General features: G+C 43.9%; 1 protein-coding gene across 3 annotated transcripts in view; it reads right to left on the minus strand.

The window, feature by feature from the left end:
• Ticrr (TOPBP1 interacting checkpoint and replication regulator) overlaps nt 1-9,347 on the minus strand; it is a 39,477-nt gene extending 30,130 nt beyond the window's left edge. For 2 of the 3 annotated variants that reach the window (XM_005357723.2, XM_013350219.2), the window contains exons 1-4: nt 8,685-9,347; nt 4,474-4,753; nt 2,650-2,876; nt 805-1,039 (exon numbers count right to left, since the gene is read on the minus strand). In XM_005357723.2, the coding sequence (XP_005357780.1) occupies nt 805-1,039; nt 2,650-2,876; nt 4,474-4,753; nt 8,685-9,347 (1,405 nt within the window). Of the gene's footprint in view, nt 1-804; nt 1,040-2,649; nt 2,877-4,392; nt 4,396-4,473; nt 4,754-8,684 lie in introns of all 3 variants that reach the window. The other variant, XM_005357724.1, reaches the window with a different exon arrangement.
• Nucleotides 9,348-9,675: the final 328 nt, after the last annotated feature.

Below are 9,675 nucleotides of genomic sequence, written 5' to 3' on the forward strand. Positions count from 1 at the left end.
GACCAGCCTGGTCTTACAGAGCTAGTGCCAGGACAGGCTCCAAAGCCACAGAGAAACCCTGTCTCGAAAAACCAAAAAAAAAAAAAAAAAAGAATATTTTGTCTTTTTGTACATTGTTATTACCCATGTCCCTCCTGCTTTTTTTTAATCTCCTTCTACTTTTATGTCCTATGCATCTACATGTATAGTCATAAACTATATAGTAAGAGTCAAGCTTCAAAAAAAAGCCAGAAGCCAGGCGGTGGTGGCGCACGCCTTTAATTCCAGCACTTGGGAGGCAGAGGCAGGCGGATCTCTGTGAGTTCGAGAACAGCCTGGTCTACAAAAGCTAGTTCCAGGACAGGCTCCAAAACCACAGAGAAACCCTGACTTGAAAAACCAAAAAAAAAAAAAGCCAGGGGCCGGGCGGTGGTGGCACACGCCTTTAATCCCAGCACTTGGGAGGTAGAGGTAGGCGGATCTCTGTGAGTTCGAGGCCAGCCTGGTCTACAAGAGCTAGTTCCGGGATGGGCACCAAAGCTAGAGAAACCCTGTCTCGAAAAAACAAAACAAAACAAAACAAAACAAAACAAAAAAAAAGCCAGGCTTCATCTTATGACGACTTTCAAAGTGTTCTATAGAGCCTTCAACGGAAGGCCTTCGGGATTTCTAAAACTAGAAACTTAAACTGCCTGTAGCTTATAATAGGGCTTGCTTTTTATCTGTCTTACAACATCCTAGGGTTCCGCTACATGCATGATAGAAAGGGCTGGAAGAGACTGCAAACCACCTCATGCCAGGCTAATTCCTGGTGGGAAAACTTACCAGAAGAAACAGGATCTTCAGATAAATTATGAACCTGATTTAGTACACTATCTACAACATCTGAGAAAAGGGATGCCTTTTCCTGGGGACCTTCAGCCGCAGCTGTCTGGAGAAAATGTCTTTGAAATTCAGCTTCTTTGGCTTGGAACACTGTGAGAATCATAGCATTGGCAGAGAATGGGGAAATAATTCCTGTGATGGGGGGCCAGCCTTCACCAGGATCCACACTGGCAACCTGCAAAGAAATGCTAATTAGTTGAGACTATTATTGTCAATATGCCTACTAGGAGACAGAACAATAGTTGGCTAACAATGGCAGAAGAGAACTTACAGTTACTAATTATACAGTCCCTAAATCTCAACCTATAAGAAAAAGTTTACAGTGCCAGTAATATTTACTATGTGCTTATTGTCTCTGCATCCTTCCAATTGTATTTGCTTTATTTTAATAGTGAGAAGCAGGAAAACAAGATTTATTCAATTGGGAAATAGAATAAAGAACTCCTGGCCCACTTTCTTCAAGTCTAGAATATGGCAACCAAAGCAAGCACAGCGATATAAACATGCATTACACGTTTGCCGAATCTTACAACCACTTAATTTAATGATTATCACTTCCACTTTATGGGATGGATTGAAGCTTAGGAAAAACCTCCTTGTTCAAGGTCACTTGTTGGTGTAAGAAAATGCTACTAGGTACACCTGACTTCAGAACAAAGTACTTCACTGTGAGGCAATACAATCACTGAAGGATTTAGCCAACACATCTGAGCAGTAGAGCTGAGAACTAATCCAGACGCCTGACTCCCCAAGCTTGTCTACCTAGTATAACCAAGTTTTGTATCACATTAGTAATAACACAATAAAGTGTTCTTTCCACTGGAGCATGCAACTCTTAGGACAGTTCCCACAGATCTAGAATCTTTCTCTAGAATCTTTTACCACAGGATCCAGAATAAAAATATTTCCCTGAGATTACAAAGGCAAAGAAAAATAAGGAATTTGAGAGTAATTTCAAAATAGGCATCATAGTTGGGTGTGGTGCTACACAACATTTATCCTAGCACTGGACGGGCAGGGGCAGGCAGATCTCTGACTTCAAGGCCAGTCTGGTTTACAAAGTTGAGTTCCAGGCCAGCAAGGGCTACAAAGTGAGACTCTGTCTTAAAAAAACCAAAGCAAAAGGAACAAAAGAAACTGTATTGTTTGCTGGTTATGTCTTTTTTTTTTTTGGTTTTTCGAGGCAGGGTTTCTCTGTGGCTTGGAGCCTATCCTGGAACTAGCTCTGTAGACCAGGCTGGTCTCGAACTCACAGAGATCCGCCTGCCTCTGCCTCCCGAGTGCTGGGATTAAAGGCGTGCGCCACCACCGCCTGGCTAAGAAGCCACCATTTTAAAGTCAAAGATGGATATATTTGTGTTCCTTTCAGAAGACTGTTCTAAGTTTGAGTACCTATTTTTAAGTTATTATATTTAATTTTACATTATACAGCTTTTTCTTAAATAGATTAAAATCAAAGTATATTACAGAATATTTAATAAATAGTGAGAAACCACCCATCATCTCATTCTCATTCAACACTCATTGGGTCAACTACCTTTTCCCTATGTAAATTCAGGTTCTTTAACTTAACTGGATTCATAATGTATGCAACTTCACAAATAGTTTCTTCATTAATAATCATCATTTTTGCTATGCTTCAGTATAAACAATATTATTTGAAAAACACCACCAATTTCAGTAAGAGTGTATCAGGTAGGTGATCCTTGGCATTTTGTGAACAAGCTTGTCTCACCTCACCAGTGTGCTATTGACAAGAATCCCTGATGTGTGGAGGACACCTACCAGATGGAATTCTTCAGCAGTCAACCTGCTTACCAGCTCCTGAAACAACAGCCTTTGAGCCCCTGGACTTTGTAGCATCCAGTTGTCCGTGCCTAACTCGCTACTCATTGAGAGAGACCACTGGGCCACTGAACCTGTTAGAAATATTTGGATTGGCTTCTGGAAATGTCTCTGATGCATGGCTAAGGGCTCTAGGGAGACTGTCCATGTTTCTTGAATTTCTTTTCCTGGTAGAAATAAAGAATATCAAAATTTTAATGTATGGAATAGTTTCTAAAAGAGATTTCTGAGAATGAAAAGACTCAGATTTCTAGTTGAGACAGTGGGTAATGTCACTCAATTCACACTTCAACCCTCAGTCTGTGGTCTACAAGCTATCAGAGGAGGTACACAATGGGTATGGTACCAGAACTTCTCAATCACAAAAAATAAGACTCCCTGACTAGTGTGGTGGTAAATGTCCATAATCCCAGCACCCAGGATTATCTACCTGAGGGGGAAGATAGAGTGGCCTAGGCAGCCTGGGCTACAAACTGAGGTCCTGTCTCAAAGAAGATTCAAAAACAGAACTGAAAGAAAAAAACCCCTACTTTGGTAAGATCAGAATATGGTTCAGTGATAGATAATTGCCTAGCACGTAGGCTCTAGGTTCAATATCAAGGTACCAGATAGAAAAAAAAAATCTTATAAAAACTGTATTATATATTATCTTCATAATTCTAAAGGCTGAATGGTAAATTGCTTAAACAAATGTACTCTTTAAATTTTTTTTTAAATTTATGTGTTAGAAGCCGGGCGGTGGTGGCACACGCCTTTAATCCCAGCACTCGGGAGGCAGAGGCAGGCGGATCTCTGTGAGTTCGAGGCCAGCCTGGTCTATAAGAGCAAGTTTCAGGGCAGGCTCCAAAACCACAGAGAAACCCTGTCTCGAAAAACCCAAAAAATAAATAAATAAATAAATAAATAAATAAATAAATAAAGTATGTGTTAGAGTGTTTATATATGTGTATGTATATGTACATACTGTGCCTAGTGTCCTCGGTCAGAAGAGGATATTGCATCTCCTGAAACTAGAGTTACAGATGGTTGTGAGCCACCATGTGGGTGCTAGGAACCAAGCAGGTGTTCTCTCCAGCCTCCAAAAATACTCTTAAAAATTCTTTAAACTGGCCAACTCTTGAATCATACACCTAGAATCCCACCATTTAGGAGGTGGAGGCAGTACGACCGACCGGCAAGCAGTTCAAGACTAGCAAGTCTGAAACCAGCTTGAGATCTTACCTCAAAAACAAACAAACAAAAAACCACCAAGAAAAAAAAACACTAAAAGTCCTTAAGCTGCGCATAATTACAACATAGTTTAAATTACCCATCTCTATTCAGTATTTCCCTGTGAATACAGATATACTCAGAATGAGCTTCACCACGTAGTAAACCATATGGGAAAAAATTTGTGAGGTTGTTGGTTTTTCCTGGTAACAAGAACTGTTTGAGGATTTTGTAACTTATTTCTTCTGTAATCATCCTCTTTTTATATGATCTCTAATTTACCAGTTTCTTCAACAAGGCAGTGTGCTTGGGTATCTGAACAATATTACCCTTCTTTTTTGGAAGGGCTGAAAAGCTCTTGTGAAAGAACTTGTTTCTTTCACACGTGCACTGGCAGTCGTACTATAATTCAGTCTTCCTGTGGTGTCTATTTTGCTTATGGACTTTTAAAATTCTTTCAGTGAAATTGAGCACCGGCTATAGGAAATGCTAAAGAAATTGGAAGTATGCCTTGAGGAAAAAAAATAAGATTCTTTTAAAAAGCTATTTGCTTACCTTTAACAGGGAGAAACAATGTCCCTGCAGTCTGGGGAAAGGAGGCTTCATACTCAGGAGAATTATAGAGTAGGCAGTTTACAGTGGCATCTATTGGCAGAGCTGAGATCCACGGGGAGAGGTGAGGTTCATGTGACAGCTTGCCACCACTCTGCAGTGCCGTTTCCCTGACTTTAGTAAAACCCAGGCTCCAGGTTTCGGATGGCAAGATGGTGCCTCCTCCATGGTGGAGCAGTTCACAAACTGTCCAGTACCCAACGTGGTCTGGGGAGGCCCACAACTAAAATGAACATGACAAAGAGCTTAGGTTAGTGTAAATTAAGCATTTATGAATAAACTAGAGGAAATTGGGGAAAAGTTGATACCAACATTAAAGGGTCAAATTATACAATTAATGTGTCTGTTGAACCAAGTACAAATAACGGTTAGCATCTATTACTACACAGTCATAATTACCATATAACATTCCTTCAAGAAAACAGAGTACTGGGGAGATGACTATCAATAAAGAGCTTGCCTTATAGGTGTAAGGACTTGAATTCAAATCCCAGAACCCAGGTTAAAAAGCCAAGCACAGTGACACATGCTTTTAATCCTAGCACCCAGAAATAGAGTGTTTATCTTTAGGGCACACTGGCTGGCTAACCTACTTGGTTGAGTTCCACTTGAGCAACACCACCCAAAATTGCCTACTGCCCTCCTACACACATGAAACACAAATGAATATAAACTACACAGAAAGATAGATTCGTTTTTTTTTTAAAGTAGCCCTCTTTTTAGTGCTTTTCATGTTTTATTTATATGCATATATCTGTATAAGTATATGCAGTGTATGTGGGTGTCCTCAAAGGCCAGCTAACACTACATACAGTTATAAACCGCTCAACATGGGTGCTGGGAACCAAACTCAGGTCCTCTTGGGAGAGCAGCAAATACTCTTCAGTCCTGGGTTGCTCTTCCAGAGGACCCAGATTCAATTCCCAGCAGCCACATGGTACCTTAAACTATCTGTAACTCCGATTCCAGGGGATCTGACACCTTTTTCTGAACTGCAAGGGCACCAAGAGCACAAGTAATTCAGACATAAATGCAGACAGAACACAACCAGTCCAAGAATGAAACCACCTTCATGTTTGTAAAAATGACACTTCCATGGACTTTGATGGATCAACTAAATGTCACAGCACTTGGGAGGCTAAAGCAGGAAGACTGAATTCCAGGACAACCTGAGCTATACACCGGTTTCAGTTTTAAAAACAAAAAAACACAATATATTCTGAAAGTTTTCTTTCAGTTGTGCACACCATATAAGTGTTGTAACAGCAAATAACAATTAATTCATCAATTAATCTGTTATCATACATGCAGTTCACTGCTATGTGGCAGGAAGCAAACTAGCTCAGATATCGCTGTTACGACTTTTTTTTTCTGCCAAAAGGATAGAAGCAAATCTATTGAAACTGCTTCAGCCAAGACCAGCTTGGAAAGGTAGAGTGGGGCTGTTTGCAGACGAAGGCAAAGCTTAACAGAGCATGTTGACTTTTCATTTACATGTGTTAATTTATCATGTGTATGTATATAGATATATTTATAATTTATTATTATATGCATATAGGTGTTTTTCTTGAATGTATACACCACTTGCTTGCCTGGTGCCGTTCAGAGGCCAAAAGAGGATGTCAGATCCCTTGGAGGTGGAGTTACAAAAGGCTGTAAACAGGGAGCAAGGAGATGGCTCAGTGGTTAAGAGCACTGGCTGCTCATCCAGAGACCCAGGACCCAGGTGGAAGCTACAACTGTTAACTCCAGTTCCAGGGGATTCAATACCTTCACATAGACATACAGGCAGGTAAAACACCAATGCACATTAAAAAGCAGGGCAGTGGTGGTGTGTGCCTTTAATCCCAGAACTGGGGAAGCAGAGTTCAAGGCCAGCTTGGTTTCAAGATAGCCAGGACAACACAGGAGAAACCTTAGCTCAGAAAAAAAACAAAAACAAAAAGCTGTAAGCCTCCAGGCTGGTACCGGAAATTAAATACAGATCCTCTGGAAGAGCAATCGGTGTTCCTAACTTTAGTCATCTTAACACTTAACATAATTTTTATTTGTTTTTGTTTTTGCTTTTTTTTTTTCCAAGACAGGGCCTCACTGTGTAGCTCTAGTGAGTCCTGGAACTCACTACATAGACCAGGCTGGCCTTGAACTTAGAGATCCACTATACCCAGATTTAACAAAATGTTTTCATTAGACCTGGAGGGATGGCTCAGCAGTTAAGAGTACTGGCTGCTTTTCTAGAACCAGGTCCACTTCTTGGCACCCACATGGCAGCTGGCAACTTCCTATAACTACAGTTCTAAGGAATCTGACACTATCTTCTGGCCCCTGTAGACATACATGCAGACAAAACACCCATACGTAAAATAAAGCCAAACAATTTTGATTAATTCTTGGAGACTTTCTTTTAATGTATTTAATCATATTTACCTCCCATTTTTTCCCCTAAATCTTAACATTCTGGATGATTATTGCTGACTTCTCATCTCTAGTCTTTCTATTTCACCAGTTCCTGGTTTAGAGCTGTGTATTCTAGGAAGTGGAAGCTCTCCTCCTGTTTAAATCACTGTCCAAATCTTCTCATTGAACAGAACAAAACCCATGACTCAAGCCAGGCCTGGTGGAGCAGTACTTCACCTTCCCAACTCTCTGTTCTCCCCAGTGCTTCATGGATCCCCAGGTCCAAGCCTTTCTATTTGTAATGTACAAAGTTCATTCCCAGCTCACACTCTTCTCTAAGTCTGGGAATGTTCTTCTCAAGCTTTCACGGTCTTCCTCATTCACTGTCCAATTCTGCTAGGAAAGGCCTTCTTCCCTAAGGAAACCTCTAACACAGTAACCACCTGCCTGGCCTCACCCAGTCCTTCTTTTCTTTGGAGCAAGTTTTGAAATCATCACTTATTTGCTCATCTGTTTAACACATCTTCCACACTAGAAAATAAACTCTATTTTAGGCCAGGCGGTGGTGGTGCACACCTTTAATCCCAGCACTCAGGAGGCAGAGGCAGGCGGATCTCTGTGAGATTAAGGCTAGCCTGGTCTACAGAATGAATTCCAGGACAGGCTCCAAAGCTACAGAGAAACCCTGTCTTGAAGACAAAAAAAATAAAGAATATAAACTCTATTTTAGTGGCTTGTTAATTCATATCTCTAATATATAATGTAACAGAAATAAAAATTAAACTTTATATTTTCACCTTATAATTTTACATATATACATATGAAAGAGACCAGGAGGTCAAGGTTGTTTGCTTGCTTTTTTTGAGATAAAAATCTTTCTATGCAGCCTGGCTAGCTGTGACAATCCTGTCTCGGCTTCCCATAGGCCATCATCATTGAAGTGGTATTTTAGAACAGATGGAAAATGACAGACGTGTCCAGCTGGAACAGAATAGACAAAGTTCTACATGCCACAACCACAAAAGGTTTTTGGTTTTGTTTGTTTTGGAGACAGAGTCTCTTCTCTACGTAGCCCAGGCTGTCTGGAGCTCACCATGTAGCCTTGAACTCAGAGATCCACCTGCCTCTCTCTGCCTCCTGAGTGTTGGGATTAAACGTGTGGGCTGGGTGGCCACCATGCCAAGCCAACAACAAAAGTTAAGACAGGTTTCTACAGCTTTAGAAGGGGGAGGGCTAGAGGTGCAGGAAGACGGGGCAGCACAAGACAAAACAAGCAGTCAAGATCTGTGACCTGAGCCGGGCGGTGGTGGTGCAAGCCTTTAATCCCAGCACTAGGGAGGCAGAGGCAGCGGATCTCTGCGAGTTCGTGGCCAGCCTGGACCACATAGTGAATTCCAGGGCAGCCAGGACAACACAGAGTAACCCTGTCTAGGAAAAACCAAAAAAAGAAAAAAGATCCGTGGCCTGGCCGAACCAAACTTCCACATGCTGGAACAAAGTAACTGTGCAGGAAAATTAAGTACGCGAAAGCACACAGCTACCAAAGCGCAGAGGCTCTTTCACACTCGTACTAGTAAATACCCAAAATCTACTCATTTTGTTGGAGAAAACTGTCCCTCTTTGGGACCCGCAGGGGTTTCCTTCGGAAGGGACGCGGGGTCATGATGCACCGTTCATTTTGGGTCTATGGCCCTCTACAGAGCCTGCCAAGTTCTAGCTGGCAGAGAGTCCCGGATCCGAGACTGCTCTCACCTTACCTTGGACCGCTCGGTGGTGTCCACCCAGTACAAGGTTATATTTCGGGCGATCATGACCTCCTGGACCCTCTTGGGCAGCACCTTCTCCATCACCTGCCTGGGGGTTAGCGGCACGCGTTGGTCCTGGGCCTCGCACCCGGACACGAACTGCAGCAGCTCTCTCTGCGAATGCGGACAGGGCGCTAGGAGGAAGACGGCGTTTCCAAAGCCCCCGAGCGCGGCCTGGGCCTCCCGGGCCTCGCTGTCGGCGTCCAGCAGTCTCCGGCCGCTGCTCCGCAGGATCGGCTTCGTGGGAGACGTGATCTCCGGCCGATCCCACTGATAGTCTAGCAGCGTCTCCATCAGGGCGCCGTGCGTGTGGGTGGCCCTGGGCGTCGGACCGGGCAGGTGGGCGCCGGGAGCGCGATCCCCGAGCCTGGCCTCCAGCTCCTCCTCGAAGTCGTCCCAGGAGCGGCTCCCCAGCTCGCGGAAGTCAGACACGCGGGAGGGTCGGCTCCGGGCCCCCTGGGAGTCGAAGAACTTAAAGGCCCAGTGGACCCGGGCCAGGCCGAAGCGGCAGCTTAGGTAAGTGAGGAGGCGCAGGGCGGCGCGCCGGGCCGGGCCGTGGCGAGCGGCTTCGCCCGCGGTGTCCACCAGCAGCAGCACTTTGTGACCGCAGGCCATCTTCAGCCGCCACCGGGCTCAGCCCCGGACGCGCGTTGCCCTCCCCGAGGCAAAGCACTCTGCTCAGTGAACCAGCGCCATTGCCCGCTTCTCTAAGGCTCCGAAGCCTCCCGCGCTCCGCGACAGCTGCGGCTATTGGAGGAGCTAGTTCCCAAGCTTGCTTCTTATTGGCTGCGAGCTGAACGTAAGTTACGTAAGCACTCCTATTTTTAACCCTAACTGGAAGGAGTGTAGAAAAGCTCCGCTTGATTGGTGGATGATGTGACTGTGGGCGGGGCGATGAATTCCGGGGAGAAACTCAGTCCTCATTGGCCTGAGCCTTCGTTTT

This window comes from Microtus ochrogaster, chromosome 22 (assembly GCF_000317375.1).
Source record: "Microtus ochrogaster isolate Prairie Vole_2 chromosome 22, MicOch1.0, whole genome shotgun sequence".
Lineage (NCBI taxonomy): Eukaryota > Metazoa > Chordata > Mammalia > Rodentia > Cricetidae > Microtus > Microtus ochrogaster.